Here is a 23,536-nt window from a genome sequence, read left to right on the forward strand (position 1 = left end):
TGCTGGCATCACTTAATTAGTGGTCACCTCGGCTGTCCGAATTCTGAGAGGGTTCAATTTAACCCCTTCAATACAATAGCTAATTAATCCTCCCCTGCAATGATTCTGGCCGTTAGGCCCTCGTGACCCTTCTTGGTCTGCAACACTGGGCTGCAGGTCATAGGTTACAGTATCAACAACTCGTTTGTAACTGAGCCCGTTCTGTTCTGTTTCTTATCTCTGCCACCTGGATTATGATGTCTGGTTCTACAGGCTGCCAGACCATAGTTGCTAGGCTGAGGTTTCTTTAATAATCTACGCAAGCCATTTTGTTTCTTTATGTTACTACTTTAAGTTTAGCTGATATTTTATTAAATCTTTCTCACACTTCAGCACTAGCTGTGTGTAGCTTGGTGGCTATGCCTGATCTTATTCTTGTAAGGCTCCATTGTATAAAGTCCTTGAGCTGGGCAGACATTTTATCGTCACCTGGCTTCTCCTCAGCTCTTAGTGATCTCGCACATGACCCCTCTCTCTTTAATTTGTTTGCCCTGCATTTTAAACACTGAGAGGATTTGCTTTTAACCCTTTCAATCCCTCCTGTTGGTCCCGCACCAAATTTAAACTTTGGCTAGGGATACCAACTTCTCTTCCACTTTTACCATCCCCGGGATTACTCCTATACTGATGGCTTAAACTTAGTACCTAAGTTCGTCTTTCCCCTCTGTCTATCTTGTTGTGCTAGGCGTGGTAGTCTGTGCAAATGACTAAAGAACTTTACATGTATGTTACTATCGCTATCAGTTCATTATCCCACATTAACTGTTCGGTTTCTGGCTCAATATTGATTATATCAACTGTAGCAACCGGCACTATTCGGGACACAGCTGCCCTACAGCATGCTTTCAGCACCGTCATTATAACACAAAATAATACTACAACTATAATGACAATTATATGTCCATATCATTTCTATTTGTCTTTTGATGCTTGATATTCGACCTTGCTGGCATTTATGCTATCTTTTTCCGCTTGCCTGTTGTCAGTCCCTGGTCTAAGAATTAAAACCCATCTTTGAATCTAATAGCTATTTCTTACAGTCATGTAAACAATAAGTGGGTAGTAAGAGGCAGGGTAGGGCCTATTAGTGACTAAGAAGGTGTTATATGCTCAGAGGCGCAGGGCAAGTCTAGAATACTCAATGAGTACTGTGTATCGGTGTTTACTAAGGAGGTGAATGCTGACAAAATATCAGTAGCAGTGGAAATGTTAGAAGCAATGGAAGGAGTGAAAATTGATAGACAGGGTGTACTAGAAAGGCTGTTTGCTTAGAGTGGATAAGTCACCTGGTCCAGATGGCTTGCATCCCAGATTGCTGAGGGAATTGGGGGAGGAGATAGCGGAAGTGCTTGCCATAATTTTCCAATCCTTCCTAGATGCGGGGGAGGTGCCTGAGGATTGGAAAGTGGCAAATGTGATACCATTGTTCAAGAAAGGTGTAAGGACAATCCTAGTAACTACAGCCGGTCAGTTTAACATCAGTGGTGGGTAAAGTTTTAGAAACAATAATCAAGGAAAAAACTGACTGGGACTTGGAGAGGTTTAAGCTAATTAAGGAGAGCCAACACGGATTTGTAAAAGGCAGATCGTGTTTCACTAATCTAATTGAATTATTTGATGAAGTAACAGGGAGGATTGGTGAAAGGAATGCAATGGATGTTGTGTACATGGATTTTAGGAAGGCGTTTGACAAAGTACCACATAAAAGGCTGGTTAACAAAATTGAGGCTCATGGAATAGGTGGGTCAGTGGCAGCTTGGATAAGAAATTGGCTTCAGGACAGAAAACAGGGAGTTGTGGTAACTGGCTGTTTTTCAGACTGGAGGATGTTAGCCAGTGGTGTTCCCAAAGGATCAGTGTTGGGGCCACTGATATATATGAGCTGGATATTGGAATAAAAAGTAGCATTTCTGAATTTGCCGATGGCACCAAACTTAGGGGTGTGGGAAATAGTGAGGATTATACCAATTGATGGCAACAGGATATAGAAAGGCTAGCAGACTGGGCAGACAAGTGGCAGATAGAGTTTAAAACAGAGAAGTGTAAGATGATGCATTTTAGCAGAAGGAAAGGGAGAGGCAATATACACATGATGGCACAGTGTGCAGGGACAGAGTGCCCTGGGACTTAATGTGCATAGGTCCGTTAAGGTGGCAGGGCATATTGAGACAGTGGTTAGCAAAGCATATGGGATCTAGGACTTCATAAATAGAGGTATTGATTACATAAGTAGTGAAGTTATGCTGAACATTTATAAAGCGCTGGTTAGGCCACAACTGGAGTATTACGTCCAGTTCTGGTCACCACACTTTAGGAAGGATATGAAGGCCCTTGAGAGGGTGCGGAGGAGATTTACCAGAATGGTTCCGGGGATGGGGGAATCTTAGCTACAAGAACAGGTTGGAGAAGCTGGATTTGTTTTCAATAGAGCAAATAAGGTTGAGTGGTGATTTGATAGAGGTGTACAAGATTATGACGGGTTTGGATAGGCTAGATGGGGAAAGGCTGTTCCCACTAGTTGATGGTACAAGGACGAGGGTCACAGATTTAAGTTTTTGTGCAAGAGATACAGGGGGGATGTGAGGAACAATGTTTTTACGCAGCGAGTGGTGAGGAACTTGAACTCGCTGCCAATGGAAGTGGTAGAAGCGGAGACACTCAATGTTTTCAACGGGAGACTGGATAGGCACTTGGAGGAAATAAACTTGCAGGGCTACGGGGTTAGAGCGGGGGAATGGGACTGACTCGATTGCTCTGCAGAAAGCTGGTATGGACTCCATGTGCCGAATGGCCTCCTACTGTGCCCTTATGACTCTATGACTATGATTCATTCAATCGTAGAAAGAGAATCGAATCTCCTGCACTTTCTCCTCTACCTGCTCCCGCACTGTTATCTGTGGTATCCCCAAGGATATATCCTTGACCCCCTCCTATTTATGATGTACATTCTGCCCCTTGGCGACACCATCCGAAAACATGTCAGATTCCACTGAAGAGACTCCGCTCTACCACCATCTCTCTCAGGCCCTGCACTGTCTCTGATGCATCAAGCAGCTTGTCCGACATCCAGTATTAGCTGAGCAAACACTTCCTCCTATTAATTATTGGACAGACCAAAGCCACAAACTCCATTCCCTGGCCACCAACTCCATCCCTCTCCCTGGCAACTGTGTGAGGCTGAACCAGAATGTTTGCAACCAATGCAACCTATTAGATCCTGAGCTGGCCTTTTGCTCCCATACACTCTCCAGCAACAAGACCACCTACTTCCACCTCTAACATTCGCTGTCTGTGCCCCTGCCTCAGCCCATCTAATGCTGAAATCCTCATCTGTGCCTTTGTTATCTCCAGTCTCAATTATTCCAATGGGGGTAGAACGGGGAAACCAACCACGTTCCATCCTCTGTACATTTGAGCTTATCCCGAACTCTGCTGCACCTATCGGAACTCGCACCAAGACCCGGTCACCCATCACCGCTGACCTACTTTGGCTCCCTGTCTGGCAAAGTCTTGATTTTGAAATTATCGTCCTTATCTCCCATTCCTCCATGACCTCAGCCATCCCTAACTCTGCAGGCCCACAACCCTCCGAGATCTCTGCACTCCTCAATTTTGAACTTTGTGCATCCTGATTTTCACCTCTCCACTATTGGCGGCTGTGTTCTCAGCAGCCTCGGCCCTGAACTCTGGAATTCCCCCTCCAACCCTATCCACCTCTACTTATTGCCTTTCACTTAAAATTCTACCTCTTTGACCAGGCTTTTAGTCCCCCGTTCTAATATCTCTTTATTTGGCTCGGTGTTTCATTTTATCTGATTACGCTCCTGCTGAGTCTCTCGGGATGTTATTACTACGTTAAAGGGGCTATGTCAATTCAAGTTGTTGTTGTTGTTGTTATCCCCTTTTTACCTTCACAATAACATTAACATTTCCCTGTGACATGTTAACCGGAAATGTATAGAATTTCCCACGAGCTCACCTAAGAGCTGATCAAATAATTGGGGAACATCAGTACATTGTGAGCCTGTCCCTCTCTCAGTGCTGGTCAATCAGTACATTGTGAGCCTGTCCCTCTCTGTGCTGCCCAATCAGCACATTGTGAGCCTGTCCCTCTCTGTGCTGCCCAATCAGCACATTGTGAGTCTGTCCCTTTCTCAGTGCTGGTCAATCAGTACATTGTGAGCCTGTCCCTCTCTGTGCTGCCCAATCAGTACATTGTGAGCCTGTCCCCCTCTCAGTGCTGCCCAATCAGTACATTGTGAGCCTGTCCCCCTCTCAGTGCTGCCCAATCAGTACATTGTGAGCCTGTCCCTCTCTGTGCTGCCCAATCAGTACATTGTGAGCCTGTCCCTCTCTGTGCTGCCCAATCAGTACATTGTGAGCCTGTCCCTCTCTGTGCTGCCCAATCAGCACATTGAGAGTCTGTCCCTCTCTTAGCGTTGCCCAATCAATACATTGTGAGCCTGTCCCCCTCTCAGTGCTGCCCAATTCCGGATTTGCTATTTGTACAAAAACCCAGCTCTGCTCGGTTGGAGGTTAAATCATTTTTCCATTATAACCACTGCAGCCATATAACCAGAATCACCGGTGGATTTGTAATGAGATGTCTGCAGTACATTGTGCGACAGATAGTATTCACCATCAGAGGGAACACTTCACCTTCACCCAGCTCGCCAAATTAACTAACTATTAGTGTCCCATGTAGATTTGAAACTGCTCTCAGAAATTTCCTGTGAACCAAGATTCACATGAACTGTTTTGATTTTCTAACTGTCTACGATTGAAATTTCGAAATAGTTCTTGTTACATTTTACTGAAAAGCTGAGCAGTATATCGGAGCTTTCTTTGACAATATAACTAACATTGAAACCACTTTCTGTCTGTTCTAATTGAAGATCTTCAACAGAAACACAAGGAAACACTCCGGGTTCAAACTGAAACACTGAGAGTGAACACTATCCTAATACAGGAGAAGGTTAAGATTTTCCAGCTGGTTGATCGATACGTTGAGCTAACGGTCATTTCTACTGTTCGAGATCGGACTCTTGTAGAACATGAACTGCTGGCAAGAGGCCGAGACCATGAAGAGTGGAGAGAGAAACATCTCCGGAGAGAGCTGGAAAAAATCCGAACTGATCAATTGTTCCAGAGCAGTTTTTCCTGGAGAAAATCCAAATCTGGGAGTTCAGGAGCAGTGAGCGGAGTCCCGGGGATTGGAAAAACAACAATGGTACAAAAGATTGTTCACGACTGGGCCACTGGGAAAATATACCCACACTTTCAATTTGTTTTCAGCTTCAAGTTCCGCGATTTGAACGCTTTTAACTGTAGAATAAACCTGAGGAATCTGATACTTGATGTGTATCCTTACTTTGGGAATATTCTGGGAGAGCTCTGGAAGAACCCAGAGGGATTGCTGTTTATATTCGATGGTTTGGATGAATTCAAGGACAGGATCGATTTTGCTGACAATCGGAGAAATACAGAACCTCAGCACATGTGCACAGATCCCGAAGACTGGTGTGAAGTGTCTGACATTGTGTACAGTTTAATACAGCACAAGCTGCTCCCAGGATGTTCAGTGCTAGTGACCAGCCGCCCCACTGCATTACATTTATTGGAAAAGGCTGAGATCAGTGTCTGGGCTGAAATCCTTGGATTTGTTGGTGAAGAGCGGAAGGAATATTTCAACAAGTTTTTTGAAGATCAGACAGTGGCAGCAGCTGTTTTCAAACACGTGGAGGAGAACGAGATCCTGTACACCATGTGCTACAACCCTTCCTACTGCTGGATCCTCGGGCTCTCACTGGGCCCCTTCTTTACACAAAGAGACAGGGAACAGCAGCGACTTCCCAAGACCATCACCCAACTATATTCCTACTATATTTACAACATTCTGAAAAACCATGGCCGAGAGATTGAAAGCCCCCGTGATGTGTTACTGAAGCTCGGTGAGATGGCCTTCACAGGAGTCTCCGAGAAGAAGATTGTGTTTAGAAATGGAGATTTGATCAAGTACAATCTACAACCTTCCCAGTTCCTGTCTGGGTTCATGATGGAACTTTTGGAGAGAGATAATTCTGCCCAGAGCGTGGTGTACACATTCCCGCACCTCACCATCCAAGAGTTTGTAGCTGCACTCGCACAATTCCTGACTCCAGATCCTGGGGACATCCTGAAACTCCTCAGAGAAGCCCACAGCAAGGAAGATGGGCGATTTGAGATATTTCTCCGTTTTGTTGCTGGTCTCTCCTCTCCACAGTCAGCTCGGCCCCTGGAGGAGTTTCTGGATCGATTTTGTCATCAAACCACCTGCCGAGTGATTGACTGGGTGAAGGAGAAGATTGAAGGACAGATTGGAGACACAGAGAGTGAAACTGGTAAAAGGAACCTCCTGAACACATTCCACTACCTGTTTGAGTCTCAGAATAAAGCACTGGCTTGGACCACAGTGGGATCTGTGAAATCACTCGCATTTAGTGAACTGGCATTGACCCCGATTGACTGTGCGGTCCTGTCTCATGTCATTGGACTCTGTGATACAGTTAAACACCTCGATCTAGAGGACTGCTCCATTCAGTGTGAAGGACTCCAGCGGCTGGCACCCGTACTGCACAAATGCCGGGTATTGAGGTAACTGTTTATTTGTCTCTAACTGTCGGGTGAATTGTAGAACAGTCACAGATTGTGTTGTTGTTCCGTAATGAAGGGAAATAAACAGTTCAGTTAAACCAGAGAGAAGCAGATTCAACACAAATATGACCAATAATAAGAGGATCGGTTAGAAATTCCCTAAGGACTGGAGAATCTAAAATGGATCCTTGTGAACAAGTAGGGATTTTACAGTCTTTATCCTCAGCAGCACAAGGGGGAGGAGTAAGATTGGAAGGGCAATAGTGGTAGGAGACTCAATAGGCGTTTCTGTAGCCGCAGACGTGACTCCAGGATGGTATGTTGCCTCCCTGGTGCCAGGGTCAAGGATGTCACTGAACGGCTGCAGGGCATTCTGAAGGGGGAGGGCGAAAAGTCAGAGGTCGTGGTTCACATTGGTACCAACGACATAGGTAGAAAGAGGGATGAGGTCCTGCATCAAGAATTTAGGGAGCTAGGTAGCAGATTAAAAAGCAGGACCTCAAAGGTTGTAATCTCTGGATTACTCCCGGTGCCACGTGCTAGTAAGAATAGGCATAGGAGGATAGAGCAGATGAATGCGTGGCTAAAGATTTGGTGCAGGAGGGAGGGCTTTAGTTTCCTGCATCACTGGATCTGTTTCTGGGGAAGGTGGGACCTGTACAAGTCGGACGGTTTGCACCTGAACCGGAACGGGACCAACATCCTTGTGGAGAGGTTTACTAGTGCTGTTGGGGGGGTTTAAACTAACGTGGCAGGGGAATGGGATACGGAATGGAGCTATAATAGGCAGTGATGGACAGCCAAATATAGAGGAAAAAAACAAGTCAGCCTGGAAGGCAGAGCAAATATGTAACTGCACAAGGGAGTATGGCAAGGCTGGATGGCATTTATTTTAATGCAAGGAGTCTTACGAGTAAGGCAGATGAATTGAAGTTGTTGATGAACACATGGGAGTATGATATTGTTGCTATCACAGAGACATGGTTGAGAGAGGGGCAGGACTGGCAGCTCAATATTCCGGGGTATAGAATCTTCAGGCGAGACAGAGGGGGGTGCAAAATAGGAGGGGTGTCGCAATATTAATCAAGGAGTCAATTACTGCTATAAGGAGGGATGATATCTTAGCAGGTTCCGCTAATGAGGCCATATGATTAGAACTTAAAAACAAAAAGGGGGCAAGCACTTTGCTGGGAGTGTACTATAGGCCCCCAAACAGTCAGGGGGAGATAGAAGAACAGATATGTAGGCAAATCTTAGAGAAGTGTAGAAATAACAGGGTAATAAAGTAGGGGATTTTAACTTCCCCAATTTTAACTGGGATAGGCAGAGTGTGAAAGGCTTAGAGGGGGCGGAATTCTTAAAGTGCTTCCAGAAGAGCTTTTTGAGCCAGCATGTAGAAAGTCCTATAAGAGAGGGGGCGGTACTGGGCCTAATTCTAGGGAATGTAGCCGGGCAAGTGGTAGAAGTGTCAGTAGGTGAACATTTTGGTGATGGTGAACATAATTCGGTGAGATTTAAGGTTGTCATGGAAAAGGACAAAGATGGACTGGAAATAAAGGTTCTGAATTGGAGGAAGGCTGATTTTAATATGATAAAGTAGGATCTGGCCAAAGCGGACTGGGATCAGCTACTTGCAGGAAGATCCACATTAAAGCAGTGGGAGTCTTTCAGAAAGGAAATAGAGAGAGTACAACGCCAACATGTTCCCGTAAAGGTCGAGGATGGGACGAACAAGTCCAGGGAACCCTGGATGTCAAGGGATATACAAGAATGGATTAGGAAAAGAAGGGAGGCCTTTGGCAATTACAAAGGACTAAAAACAGTGGAAGTCCGAGAGGAGTATAGAAAGTGCAGGGGGGCACTTAAAAAATATAAATTAGGAGAGCGAAGAGGGGGCATGAAAAAACACTGGCGGGCAAAATACAGGAAAATCCCAAGGTGTTTTATAAGTATATTAAGGGCAAGAGGATAACCAGGGAAAGAGTAGGGCCCATTAGGGACCAAAGTGGCAAGCTGTGTGTAGAGCCGGAAGATGTAGGTGAGGTTTTAAATGAATATTTTGCAGCTGTGTTCACTATGGAGAAGGACGATGTAGGCATAAAAATCAGGCAGGGGGATTGTGATATATTTGAGCAAATTAGCATCGAGAGGGAGGAAGTAATAGCGGTTTTACCGGACTTAAAAGTGGATAAAGCCCCAGGCCCAGATAAGATGTGAGGCAAGGGAGGAGATTGCAGGGGCTCTGACACAAATTTCCAGATCCTCTCTGGCCACAGGGGAGGTGCCAGAGGACTGGAGGACAGCTAACGTAGTACCATTATTGAAAAAAGGGTAGTAGTGATAAACAAAGGAATTACAAGCCAGTGAGCCTAGCATCAGTGGTAGGGAGATTATTGTAAAAAATTTGAGGCACAGAATTAGTCTCCACTTGGAGAGGCAAGGATTAATCAAGGATAGTCATCATGGCTTTGTCGGGGGGTGATCATGTCTAAACAATTTGATTGAATTTTTCGAGGAGGTGTCTAGGTGTGTGGTTGAGGGTAGTGCAGTTGATGTAGTCTAAATGGACTTCAGTAAGGCTTTTGACAAAGTCCCGCATGGGAGACTGGTCAAGAAGGTAAGAGCCCATGGGATCCAGGGCAATTTGGCACATTGGATCCAAAATTGGCTTAGTGGCAGGAGGCAGAGGGCGATGGTCGAAGGTTATTTTTGTGACTGGAAGCCTGTGTCCAGTGGTACACTGCAGGGATTGGTGCTGGGTCCCTTGCTGTTTGTATTGTATATTAATGATTTAGATATGAATATAGGAGGTATGATCAGTAAGTTTGCAGATGACACGGAAACTGGTGGAGTGGTAAATAGCGAGGAGGGAAGCCTCAGGCAACAGGACGATATAGATGGGTTGGTCAGATGGGCAAAACAGTGGCAAATGGAATTTAACCCTGAAAAGTGTGAGGTGATGCATTTTGGGAGGACTAACAAGGCAAGGGAATACACAATGAATGGTAGGACCCTAGGAAGGACAGAGGATCAGAGGGACCTTGGTGTGCATGTACATAGATCCCTGAAGGCAGCAGGACAGGTAGATAACGTGGTTAAGAAGGCATATGGGATACTTGCCTTCATTAGTCAAGGCATAGAATATAAGAGTAGGGAGGTTATGATGGAGCTGTACAAAACGCTGGTTAGGCCACAGCTGGAATACTGTGTGCAGTTCTGGTCGCCACACTATAGGAGGGATGTGATTGCATTAGAGTGGGTGCAGAGGAGATTCACCAGGATGTTACCTGGATTGGAGTGCTTCAGCTATGAAGAGAGACTGGACAGGCTGGGGTTGTTTTCCTTAGAGCAGAGAAGGCTGAGGGGGACCTGATTGAGGTGTACAACATTATGAAGGGCATAGATAGGGTAGATAGAAAGGAACTTTTCCCCTTAGCAGAGGGGTCAATAACCAGTGGGCATAGTTTCAACGTAAGGGGCAGGAGGTTTAGAGGGGATTTGAGGAAAATCTTTTTCACCCAGAGGGTGGTTGGAATCTGGAACTCACTCCTGAAAGTGTGGTAGAGGCAGGAACCCTCACAACATTAAAGAAGCATTTAGATGAGCACTTGAAATGCCATAGCATACAAGGCTACGGACCAAGTGCTGGAAAATGGGATTAGAATAGACAGGGCTTGATGGCCGGCGCAGACACAATGGGCCGAAGGGCCTCTTTCTGTGCTGTGCAACTCTCTGGTTGAAATAGTTTTTCCTCAAATCCCCTCTAAACCTCCTGCCCCTTGCGTTGAAACTACAGGTCACTGAGAGTCTGATAATTTAATTACAATAAATCATATTTAATAAGGATGGACAGCGGAATGTAAAAATCAAATATAATCCAGCAGTAAAGATAAAATTAACTTAAAATATTTTCCACATCCACCATTTCAACTGGAAACAGGAGAGAAACCCGAGATTAAATCATTAACAGTTCGATATTTACTCCAATATCGTGCAGGGTGTTTCTTGTCCAGAGGGAAGTTTCCTGGATTGGGAATATTGGGGAATCGGGAATTCTTTCTGCTGTAAATGTTTACAACTATACAGAGTCCTGAACATTGTGTAAAGATTGATATTCAGGATCTTAAATCTGTCGGTAAAAAGGTTCCAATCTAACATGTTGTGTGGTATTAGCCCCGGAGTACAGACACACATCGGCCAGCGGTGGGGCCTCACACACAACAGGCAGCTCCTGGTTAAACCAGGGGCAGTGAATCCGGGATTCCCCATAATCCGCCCCCTGTGTGAGGCCCCGCTCGGGGAGGGAACTTCTGAAAATTCCCCAAAAACTGTTGGGCCAGTTACAACTGAAATAAATGTAGAGCCAGTTTATTGGGAATAAAGTGAGAGACTCCCCGCCCCTATAAAGTAGGAGCATAGTGACATTTAAAACATGTAACGGGACAGAATAAACTCTATTGCAGCTATTGACAAACATTCACTATAAGCCCTCTGACTCCCACAGCTAACCTGGAATGCACTTCCTCCCATCTCGCTTCCTGTAAGGACGCTGGTCCATTCACCCAGTTTTTCTGTCTCTGCTGCATCTGCTCTGACAATGCCACGTTCCATACTAGTGCTTCCGACATGTCTTCCTTTTTCCTCAACCGAGGATTCCCCTCTACCGTGGTTGACACGGCTCTTGACTGTATCCATTGTATTTCCCGCACTTCTGCTCTCACCCCTTCCCCTCCCTCCCGGAACCTCGATATGGTTTCCCTTGTCCTCACCTTTCACCCCACCAACCTCCACATTCAACGGATCATCCTCCGCCATTTCCGCCACATCCAGCCTGATCCCACCACCAAACACATCTTCCCCTCACCTCCCCTTTCACCATTCCAAAGGGAGCGCTCCCTCCACGACACCCTGATCCACCCCTCAATCACCCCCAACACCCCTTCCCCTTCCCATGGCACCTTCCCATGCAAGCACAGGAGATGCAACACTTTTCCTTTTACCTCTTCACTTCCCACTGTCCAGGGCCCCAAACACTCCTTCCAGGTAAAATAGTTTTTACTTGTACTTCTTGCAATGTAGTATACTGTATTCACTGCTCACCATGCGGTCTCCTCTACATTGGGGAGACAAAACGCGGATTGGGTGACCGCTGTGCGGAACACCTCCACTCAGAACGTAACTGATGACCCCGAGCTTCTGGTCACCTATCACTTTAATTCTCTGCTCCACTCCCACTCTGATCTCTCCGTTCTCAGCCTCTTGCCCTCTTCCAACAAAGTACAACATAAGATCGAGGAACCGCACCTCACCTTTCAATTAGGCACTTTACAGCCTTCGGGACTCCACATCGAGCTCAACAAATTCAGACTATAAGCTCGACCCCTATTATATTTTTTTCATTATTGTTTTTCCGTTTCCCTTTTTCTCTCTCACATGACAGCTGTTGATGATTCTGCCATTGCCATTCACACCTCATCTAGATTCATCTTTTGTTTCTTCACTTGTCCCATTACCATCTCCTTTTGCTTGCACCATCATCCCTTTTGTCTTTTAACCTCTCCTGTCTTCCACCCTATCACAGACCTTCCCTTTTGTTCTTTCCTCCGCCCCACCCCGCCACGCCTTTCCCTGCACCTACACTGGCTTAAAAATCTGTTACATCTGTAACTTGTTTCAGTTCTGACGAAGGGTCCTTGACCTGAAACATTAACTCTGTTTCTCTCTCTATAGATGCTGCCTGACCTGCTGGGCATTTCCAGCATTTTCTGTTTTTATTGCAGGATAAACTCTCCTTGTTATATAAAATCCTGGGGAACGGATTTTACAGCAGCAGTTAGCATTTCACAATATAACTCACCCGAGATATTATACAGATTAATATAATGCACAGAGTATAAAGTACAGGGAATCACCGCTTTATCATTTAATTCTGGGAAAATCAACCCATTCCCATAAAATCCAGGATTAAAGGAGCAGCAGAAATGAGACAAGTTTCTCCAAACATGACGGGGCCGGTCACTGAGCTCCAGGAAGGTAATTCTGATCATCAGGGAATGAGACCGGACTGAGGGACATTTAGAAGTGTCACACAGACAGAACTTTATTTAAGAAATACTGTTACGGACAGTCCCTGAATATATGGGCAGTTGGACAGAATGAGATTCATTCCAAGTGACAGCAATAAGGGGGAATTTTGCGGGTTTCAGCAGGCACGCTTCGTGGCCGGTCGGGTAGGAAACTTGATTTTTCCCCAGTGGGTCGGGACCCCGCTGTCAACCCGCCGCCACGCACCTTTCCCAAATGTCGGGTCTGTCAGCGCTGAGCAGACCCGACATGCAGCAATTCAGGTCATTATGACTTTTGTTAGCAAAGGATTAACAACTATTTTAGCTCAACTTCAGAGTTTGCCAGGTCGCCCACGGGGTCACGCTGCTCGGGGATCATGTCAGGTAAGCAGGGCGTGAGTTGAATGGCCATGGAATCATTTCATTACATTACAGCTGGAACTGTGCTATAAAAGCTCCCGTCTCACAGCTGTTCACCTTCCAAGCTCAGAAGCTGTTGCTTAATGCATTTGTAAGACAGATTGAGTTTTATGCAGGTTGCAAGTGTTTGCAGCAAACTCTCTATCCAGTGTCACCTCAATGGAACAACCTCTCTCACCATTAACAGACTGCTTCTGTCAACTCAATTCACCTGCCATCTATTACACTACCATGGGTATGGTTTATACTGTCTCATCTTGGTCCTCAGAGTCCCACCACGATCTGTCCCAACACCTGCAGCACCAACAACAACAACAACCTTTTCTGCAATTCCTGATGCTGCACAGCACAGAGGGCATCAACACCCGAAGACATTGCTGACCGTGATGCATGAGATGGCCTCACCATGGCCAGATTTTCTTCACCTGACGCTGGATGCCACATGATGCGCCAGGTTGGCACCAGCACGCACCAACAATATAAAGCCTCCCTACAATGCCCAAACCATTCCTATCACACTCATCAGCATTTCGGGGGGATACCGTTATTTCTCACTAAGCCACTTTCAAAGGTGCACACAAATCTGTCGAAGAACAGAAAGTGTTGAAAATAAAGATTTCAATGTTTGACACCACATTAACAGAAACTTCATGTGAACATTGGCTAAAACACATAATTGCCTACCCTTGTGTGTTGTTAGTTGGTATGATTGGACTAGGATGAGGGTGAGCGTGAGGGGTGGCTAGTGAGATGGGGATGTGATAATATAGACAGAGAGGGATTGGTGGAGGTGGAAGGTAAGTTGGTGTGAGTAAGAATGTGCAGGAGTAGGGTAGGGTAAGCAGAGCGATGGGGCACAGCAGGATGAGGTTGCGGGAGGCTTTGCAGTAACGTTTTGTGATCCACTGAGATCAATGAAAGGTTTGCGCCACTGCAACCTGGTCCTGACGACATCCCTGCTTGAGCCCCACTGTGCAATGTGCAAGCAGGCTGTGTTGGTCTCTTTCGCCCATTGGAAGTGAAGAGGACCTCCATGCGTGCTGTGACTCCCTCCATATGGAGGGAGTTATGGGAGGGACTGGGTGCAGCCGTGCTCCTCTGTGCAGAGGTTGTCAGTGTTTGCAGCACCTCAACACTGTAGAACACTGACATCACAATGCTCAAACTCAATGTGCGCATCATCGAATGACATCATCAAACCAGCTTCCTCCAATTCTCCAGAGCGAGGCTGCGAGCCACCCCAACCCCCTCGCCACCAACCCCGGCCGCACCTGACCCACAAAGGTAGGGAAATCGCGGGGGGAAACCAGGTGATTAATGTCCTGAAGTACTTTCAGTGATTGCTGTAATATCCGAGAGATAAAAATATATCAGATCCGGGCTTTGATTCAGTTTGTTTCTCTTTTTGTGTTTAGACTAAATCAGAATAACCTGGGAGATTCAGGAGTGAAGCTAGTGTCTGCGGCTCTGAGGAACCCGGACTGTGTAATACAGAAACTGCGGTAAGCACCAGACTCTCAGATTGTGTTTATAATAACTGGATGTCTGACACTGAACATTATTATCAGTATCAGTAATAGTCTTATTAATAAACACTAGGGATTTTAGAACAGAAGAAATAGGAGCAGGAGTAGGCCATTCGGCCCTGCGAGCCTGCTCCGTCATTCAATGAGATCATGGCTGATCTTCTGCCTCAATTCCATTCACCGGTCCTATCACCATATCCCTTGATGCCCTTACAATCAGAAATCTATCAACTTCTGTTTTGAATATACCCAATGAATGAGCCTCCACAGCCCTCTGGGTTACAGAATTCCAAAGATTCACCACCCTCTGTGAAGAAATGTTTTCTCATCTCAGTCCTGAATGGCCTACCCTTTATCCTGAGGCTGTGGCCCCTGGTTCTAGACTCCCCAGCCAAGGGAAACATTCTCCCAGCATCCATCCCATCAAGCCCGGTAATAATTTTGTATGCTTCAAAGAGCTCCCCTCTCATTCTTCTGAATTCAAGAGAATACAGGCCTAGTTACTCAATCTCTTCTCACACGACAGTCCCGCCATCCCAGGAATCAATCTTGTAAACCTTCATTGCACTCCCTCTATGGCAAGTATATCCTTCCTTAGGTAAGTAGACCAAAATTGTACACATTACTCCAGGTGTGGTCTCACCAAGACCTTATATAATTGGAGTAAGACTTCTTTACTCCTGTACTCAAATTCTCTTGTAATGAAGGCCAGCATACCATTTGTCTTCCTAATGGCTTGCTGCACCTGCACATTCACTTTCAGTGACTCATGTACAAGGACACCCAAGTCCGTTTGACCATCTGCATTCACCAATCTTTCACCATTTAGGAAATACTCTGCCTGTTTGTTTTTTCTACCAAAGTGGATAACTTCACATTTATCCACATTATATTCCATCTGCCATGTTCTTGCCCCCTCACTGAGCCTGTCGAGATCCCTTTGAAGCCTCATCACTTCCTCTTAGGAACTGACACTGCCACCTAGCTTTGCATCATCAGCAAATTTGGAAATGTTACATTTAGTCCTCTCATCCAAATCATTGATATAGATTGTGAATAGCTGGGGCCCAAGCACCGATCCTTGTTGTACCCCATTAGTCACAGCCTGCCATCCTGAAAAAGACCCGTTTATCCCTACTCTTTGTTTTCTGTCTGTTAACCAATTCTCAATCCATGCTAGTATATTACCCCTGATTCCATGTGCAGTAATTTTGTTCACCAAACTCTTGTGTGGGACCTTATAGAAGGCCTTCTGAAAATCCAGATACACCACATCTACCAGTTCCCCTTCGTCTACTCCACTAGTTACATCCTCAAAGAACTCCAATAGGTTTGTCAAACAGAATTTCCCTTTCATAAATCCATGTTGACTCTGCCCAATCTTAATAATAGTTTCTAAGTGCCCAGTCATTGCATCCTTTATAATAGATTCCAGCATTTTCCCAACTATTGATGTGAGGCTAACAGGTCTGTTGTTCCCAATTTTCTCTCTCTCTCCTTTCTTAATTAGCGGGGTTACATTTGCTATCCTCCAATCTGTAGGAACCGTTCCAGAATCTTTCAAATTTTGGAAGATGACAGCCAAAATGCGTCCACTATTCCAATGGCCACCTCTTTCAAAACCCTAGGATGCAGGTCATCCGGTCCTTGGGATTTATTGACTTTTTGTCCTGTTAATTTTGCTAGTACTGTTTTTTTACTAATAATTTCTTTAAGTTCTTTATTCTCGTCACACCCTTGATTTTATAGTATTTCTGGGAGGTTTTTTGTGTCTTCCTCCGTGAAGACAGAAACAAAGTATTTATTTAATTTCTCTGCCATTTCCTCATTCCCCATTATAAATTCTCCTGTCTCTGACTGTAATTGACCTACATTTACATTCGCCAGTCTTTTCCTTTCCACATACCTATAGAAGCTTTTACAATCCGTTTTTATATTTTTCGCTAGTTTGTGCTCAAATTCCATTTTCCCTTTCTTTATCAATTTCTTGGTCCCCCTTTGCTGATTTCTAAAAAGATCCCAATCCTCAGGTTGATCGCTTTTTCTGGCAAAGTTATAAGCTTCCCCCTTTGACGTAATACTAGTTTTATTTTATTTTGTTAACCATGGTTGGATCACTTTTCCTTTTGGGTTTTTATGCCCTGGATTATGTTTGTTGCAGATTATGCATTATTTCCTTGAATGTTAGCCATTGTATGTCCACCTTCATACCTTTAGTGTAGTCTCCCAGTCTATCATGTCCAACTTGTCCCTCCATACCTTTGTAGTTTCCTCTGTTTAGATTGAAGACCTTCATTTCAGATTGGACTACATCACTCTCAAACTTAATGTAAAATTCAATCATACTATGGTCACTTGTCCCTAAAGGCCCCTTTACCACAAGATTATTGATTAGCCCTTTCTCATTACACAGTACCAGATCCAGAATAGCCTGTTCCCTGGTTAGTTCCTTCACATACTGATCCAGGAAACCATCTTGCATGCATTCCAACAATTCGTCCTCCACACCATTAGTGGTAATTTGATTTGCCCAGTCATTATGTAGATTAAAATCCCCATGATTACCGTATTGCCCTTGTTACATGCACTTCTCTTGATTGATACTGTGCCCTACCTTACCACTACTGTTTGGTGGCCTATACACAACTCCCACCAATGTTTTCCGCCCTTTGCTGTTTCTTAGCTCCACCCAAACTGATTCCAGTTCTACATCACGATCTGCCAAGTCAAGATCTTTTATCTCAACCATACCGATCTCATCCCTTATTAACAGCGCTACGCCACCTCATCTTCCTTTTGTCTGTCCTTCCTAAATGTTGAGTACCTTGGAGCATTCAGTTCCCAGCTTTGGTTACCCTGCAACCATATCTCTGTAATGGCAATTACTTCATACCCATTTACTTCTATTAGTGCCATTAATTCATCCACCTTGTTGTGAATGCTACATGCATTTAGATAAAGTGCCTTCAACTTGGCCTGTTGAATATTTTTCTGCACTTTGACCCTCTTTACTGTTGCCCTTTGTTTCTGCTCCCTACTAGTTTTGCTGACTACTTTTCTAACTTGCACTTCCGGCTTTTTTCTCTCTGTTCTGGGCCCACACTTAGGTTCTGATTCCTGTTATTTCTCTCTGATGCTCAGGCTGTATGATGTCGGTCTCACAGGTTCTTGTGCCGGGGATCTCGCCTCCGCTCTCAGTACAAACCGGTCACTGACGGATCTGGACCTGACTAAAAATAAACTGAGAGATTCAGGAATGAAACTACTGTCAGTGGCTCTGAGGAACCCGGACTGTAAAATACAGACACTGGGGTAAGTATCAGGCTGTGTGAGATTGTGTTTATAATAACTGGATGTCTGACGCTGAACATTATTATTAGTGTCAGTAATAGTGTTATTAATAAACACTGGGGAGTTACTCTGATTCCTGTTATTTCTCTCTGATCCTCAGGCTGTATGATGTCGGTCTCACAGATTCTTGTACCGAGGATCTCACCTCCGCTCTCAGTACAAACCGGTCACTGACGGTTCTGACCCTGAGTAAAAATAAACTGGGAGATTCAGGAGTGAAACTACTGTCTGCAGCTCTGAGGAACCCGGACTGTAAAATACAGGAACTGCGGTAAGTACCAGACTCTGTGAGATTGTGTTTATAATAACTGGATGTTTCACACTGTACATTATTATTAGTGTCAGTAATAGTGTTATTAATAAACACTAGGGATTTACTCTGATTCCTGTTATTTATCGCTCTCTGATCCACAGGTTGGCTGGTGTCGGTCTCACAGATTCTTGTGCCGAGGATCTCGCCTCCGCTCTCAGTACAAACCGGTCACTGACAATTCTGAACCTGGGTTATAATAAACTGGGAGATTCAGGAGTGAAATTATTGTCTGCGTTTCTGAGGAACCCGGACTGTAAAATACAGGAACTGCGGTAAGTACCAGACTGTGAGAGATTGTGTTTATAATAACTGAATGTCTAACACTGAACATTATTACTAGTATCAGTAATAGTGATATTAATAAACTGTATGGGTTTACTCTGATTCCTGTTATTTCTCTCTCTGATCCCCAGGCTGGATGACGTCGGTCTCACAGATTCTTGTGCCGAGGATCTTGCCTCCGCTCTCAGTACGAACCGATCACTGACGGTTCTGAACCTGGAATTAAACTCCTTCACAGACCGATCTGTCCCCGCTCTCCGCCGCCTCATACTGACCTGCAAGAGTCTGGAGCAGATCTGGTGAGTGTTTGTGTTAATGTTTAATGTAATAAATAAAATATCAATGGGATTCAGTCACTTTATTGGCAAATTTTAACCTGTAATTATTATTGAAATATTAGCCCCAGTCTCCCTGTTAGTTACAATGTTGTTCAATCTGTTTATTTCCTGTTTAATCTTTAATCTGTTTCAGGCTGAAGAGGAATCAGTTCAGTTTAACCGGTGAGAAACAGCTGAAGTCCCTTCAGGGAACAAGACCTGGACTGAGAGTTGTTTTTAAATTAACAGATTTAATTAATTTAAGCTGAGCGAGCGTCATCTCCCGTTGTGAGGTCAGAGGCCCAGCCACAGGGTGCCGAGACTCAACCGCCAGGCCCCACAGCACTGCTTCTGCAGGATATTTGGGGCTGAATGTTCCCCAATGGGGCACTGGGGAAATGCACAGACAGGAAGGGGCCAGGGTGGGGCTCAGTCTGGGCTGCAGTGCGACACTGACAATTGCACTCAATATTCCTGGGTGTCTCTCTCGGTGTGGAGTCAGAGTCTGTAACAAGTGTCCCTGTGTACAGTGTTTGTCTCCCAGTGAGTCGGACTCTGTAACAATTGTCCCTGTGTACAGTGTGTCTCTCTCCCAGTGAGGAGTCGCACTCTGTAACAAGTGTCCCTGTGTACAGTGTGTGTCTCTCCCAGTGAGTAGTCAGACTCTGTAACAAGTGTCCCTGTGTACAGTGTGTGTCTCTCCCAGTGAGGAGTCAGACTCTGTAACAAGTGTCCCTGTGTACAGTGTGTGTCTCTCCCAGTGAGGAGTCAGACTCTGTAACAAGTGTCCCTGTGTACAGTGTGTGTCTCTCCCAGTGAGGAGTCAGACTCTGTAACAAGTGTCCCTGTGTACAGTGTGTGTCTCTCCCAGTGAGGAGTCAGACTCTGTAACAAGTGTCCCTGTGTACAGTGTGTGTCTCTCCCAGTGAGGAGTCAGACTCTGTAACAAGTGTCCCTGTGTACAGTGTGTGTCTCTCCCAGTGAGGAGTCAGACTCTGTAACAAGTGTCCCTGTGTACAGTGTGTGTCTCTCCCAGTGAGGAGTCAGACTCTGTAACAGGTGTCCCTGTGTACAGTGTGTCTCTCCCAGTGAGGAGTCGGACTCTGTAACAAGTGTCCCTACAACCCTCCGAGATCTCTCCACTCCTCTGACCTGTTGCACATCCTCGATTGTCGTTGCTCCACATTGGAGCCATGACTTCAGCTGCCAAGGCCATAAACTCTGGAATTCCCTCCCTGAACCTCTTCGCAGCTCTACCTCTCTCTCCTCCTCCTTTATACGCTTTTTAAAACCTTCCAGTTTCACCGAACTTTGGGCCATCTCTCCTAAAATCTCTATGTGGCTCAGTGTCAAATTTTGTCTGAGAATTACCTTGTGTCCTTTAATTACATTAAAGCTGCTATAAAAATGCAAGTTATTGTTGGTGTCCCTGTGTTGTGTCATTAAAACTCCACCGCTTACTTCAGCTCACGCCTGGTCTCCTCGACATTTTCAATAACTGGCTTCATTTTTTTAATATATTAAAGAAACTTTTCTCTAAATTACAGCCCATATTCGCCCCCTCTGGGGGAGGCCTCAGTCGATCCCCTCTGGAGCAGGTCTGACAGTGAAAGGTGCTGTGGGATCTTTGCATCTTCTAATTCCCCTCCACTCAAATCAAGACAAGACAGGCTGGTAGGCAGTGAGAGAGACACATGATATCAAGACAGCATGCCGAATAGAAATCAAAGCAGAAAATGCTAGAAATACTCAGCAGGTCAGGCAGCATCTGTGGAGAGAGAAACAGTTAATGTTTCAGGTCGATGACCTTTTGTCAGAACCTTGACAGAATCTGACAAAAGGTAATCGAGATGAAACGTTAACTCTGTTTTTCTCTCTCTCTCTCTCCGCAGATGCTGCCTGACCTGCTGAGTATTTCCAGCATTTTCTGTCTTTATTCCCATTTCCAGCATGAGCAGTATTTTGCTTTTGATGCAGAATAGAAAGCCTGTATCTGTAGACCGCAAAATGAAAAGATAAGATGCTGAAAAACACAGCAGAGCAATGAGAGAAATGAAGCGGTGTGTGTGTGTGGCTTAACTGATTTCAAGTTACCTGCTGTGTGCATTGGTATTGCATCTCATGTCTGGAAAAAAAACAAAGTATACACCATTAGATCATACTGATTTAATTCCAGACAGCAATGCTGTGGGATCTTACTTTGTCTTTCTTTCAAGATCTTTTTAAAAGCAAAGCTACATATATACAACAAGCCAATTGTTTTTTTCTAGACTGAATTTTATCGAGGAATGTTTCTGGGGTGTTTCAGTGAATATCCTGCGGTGGGAACTTACTCTACCATTAAGCCGAAACCAACCAAACCAAGACAAGACTTTTGTAAAAACAACGTCTATATGTTATAATATTTAAAAAATATTTTCAGAATAATCCATTTGATGTTTTTCAGAACTGGGCTTTATTGGGGAATATGCTTGGGGTGTTTTCAGAGCAAAAGTTGCTGTTGGATCATTCCATTCATCTTATTCCATTCCACGCAAATCACAGACAGGCAGACATTTAGTTAACAAAAGTAAAGTAGATATATTATTATTTATCCCTGATTGTATTTCCTTCATTTCACTCTCTCTGTCTTTCATTTCCTCGTGGGGATCCGGATTTCTGCGGCCTTGGCTTCACTTCTTCCTGTTGGATTGTCCTCATCAAACATGGACAAAGAGCCAGGAAGGGAAATCATCAAAAATAGACACTCCCAGGCTGCACCCCTTTCAAAATGGCTGTGTGTGTGTGTGAGTGAGTTGCTGCAAAATTTTTTTTTTTAATTCATTGATGGGATGTGGGCGTCGCTGGCTAGGCCTGCATTTAGTGCCCATCCCTAATTGCCCTTGAGAAGATGGTGGTGAGCCGCCTTCTTGAACTGCTGCAGTCCATATGGTGTAGGTACACCCACAATGCTGTTAGGAAGGGAGTTCCAGGATTTTGGCCCAGCGACAGTGAAGGAACGGCGATACAGGTCCAAGTCAGGATGGTGTGTGGCTTGGAGGGGAACTTGTAGGTGGTGATGTTCCCATGTGTCTGCTGCCCTTGTCCTTCTAAGTGGTAGGGGTCGTGGGTTTGGAAGGTGCTGTTGAAGGAGCTTTGGCGAGTTGCTGCAGTGCATCTTGTAGATGGTAAACATTGCAGCCACAGTGCGCCGGTGGTGGAGGGAGTAAATGTTGAAGGTGGTGGATGGCGTGCCAATCAAGCGGGCTGCTTTATCCTGAATGGTGTCGAGCTTCTTGAGTGTTGTTGGAGCTGCACTCATCCAGGCAAGTGGAGAGTATTCCATCACACTCCTGACTTGTGCCTTGTAGATGGTGGAAAGGCTTTGGGGAGTCAGGAGGTGAGACACTTGCTGCAGAATTCCCAGCCTCTGGCCTGCTCTTGTAGCCACAGTATTTATATGGCTGGTCCAGTTCAGTTTCTGATCAATGGTGACCCCCAGGATGTTGATAGTGGGGGATTCAGCGATGGTAATGCCATTGACTGTCAAGGGGAGATGGTTAGAGTCTCGCTTGTTGGAGATGGTCATTGCCTGGCACTTGTGTGGTGCGAATGTTACTTGCCACTTGTCAGCCCAAGTCTGAATGTTGTCCAGGTCTTGCTGCATATGGACACGGAATGCGTCAGTATCTGACGAGTCTCGAATGGTGCTGAACAGTGTGCAATCATCAGTGAACATCCCCACTTCTGACCTTATGCTGGAGGGAAGGTCATTGATGAAACAGCTGAAGATGGTTGGGCCTAGGACACTGCCCTGAGGAACTCCTGCAGTGATGTCATGTGATTGAGATGAATGACCTCCAACAACCACAGCCAACTTCCTTTGTGCTAGGTATGCTTCCAACCAATGGAGAGTTTTCCCCTTGATTCCCATTGACTTCAGTTTTGCTAGGGCTCCTTGATGCCACACTCGATCAAATGCTGCCTTGATGTCAAGGGCAGTCACTCTCACCTCACGTCTTGAGTTCAGCTCTTTTGTCCATGTTTGTACCAAGGCTGTAATGAGCTCAGGGGCTGAGTGGCCCTGGCGGAACCCAAACTGGGCGTCAGTTAGCAGGTGATTGCTGAGTAAGTGCCGCTTAATAGCACTGTCGATGACACCTTCCATCACTTTGCTGATGATTGAGAGTAGACTGATGGGACGGTAATTGGCCGGGTCGGATTTAGAAACATAGAAGATAGGAGCAGGAGTAGGCCATTCGGCCCTTTGAGCCTGCTCCGCCATTCAATGAGATCATGGCTGACATCCAAATTCAGTACCCTGTCCCTGCCTTCTCCCCATATCCCTTGATCCCTTTAGCCTTAAGAAATATATCCAACTCTTTCTTGAATATATTTAATGAACTGGCCTCCACTGCCCTCTGTGGCAGAGAATTCCACAGGTTCACCACTCTCTGGGTGAAGAAATTCCTCCTCATTTCAGTCCTAAATGGCTTACCCCTTATTCTTAGACTATGACCCCTGGTTCTGGACTCCCCGGTCATCAGAAACATCCTTCCTGCATTGAGTCTGTCCAGGCCTGACAGAATTTTATAGGTTTCGATGAGATCC

The 23,536-nt window shown here is 45.3% G+C and overlaps 1 protein-coding gene across 2 annotated transcripts in view; it reads left to right on the forward strand.

Annotated features, from left to right (window-relative positions):
* The window catches only part of LOC147092798 (NACHT, LRR and PYD domains-containing protein 3-like), a 110,590-nt gene extending 90,231 nt beyond the window's left edge, over positions 1-20,359 (forward strand). The window contains exons 8-14 of one of the 2 annotated variants that reach the window (XM_085976048.1): positions 4,935-6,672; positions 14,573-14,659; positions 17,825-17,995; positions 18,135-18,305; positions 18,449-18,619; positions 18,761-18,928; positions 19,101-20,359. In XM_085976048.1, the coding sequence (XP_085832174.1) occupies positions 4,935-6,672; positions 14,573-14,659; positions 17,825-17,995; positions 18,135-18,305; positions 18,449-18,619; positions 18,761-18,928; positions 19,101-19,215 (2,621 nt within the window). In that variant the 3' untranslated portion in view covers positions 19,216-20,359. The remainder of the gene's footprint in view (positions 1-4,934; positions 6,673-14,572; positions 14,660-17,824; positions 17,996-18,134; positions 18,306-18,448; positions 18,620-18,760; positions 18,929-19,100) is intronic. The other variant, XM_085976049.1, reaches the window with a different exon arrangement.
* Positions 20,360-23,536: the final 3,177 nt, after the last annotated feature.

The sequence above is a fragment of the Somniosus microcephalus genome, unplaced genomic scaffold (assembly GCF_052327205.1).
Source record: "Somniosus microcephalus isolate GS21.2 unplaced genomic scaffold, FLI_Smic_1.0 unresolved_chr2, whole genome shotgun sequence".
NCBI lineage: Eukaryota > Metazoa > Chordata > Chondrichthyes > Squaliformes > Somniosidae > Somniosus > Somniosus microcephalus.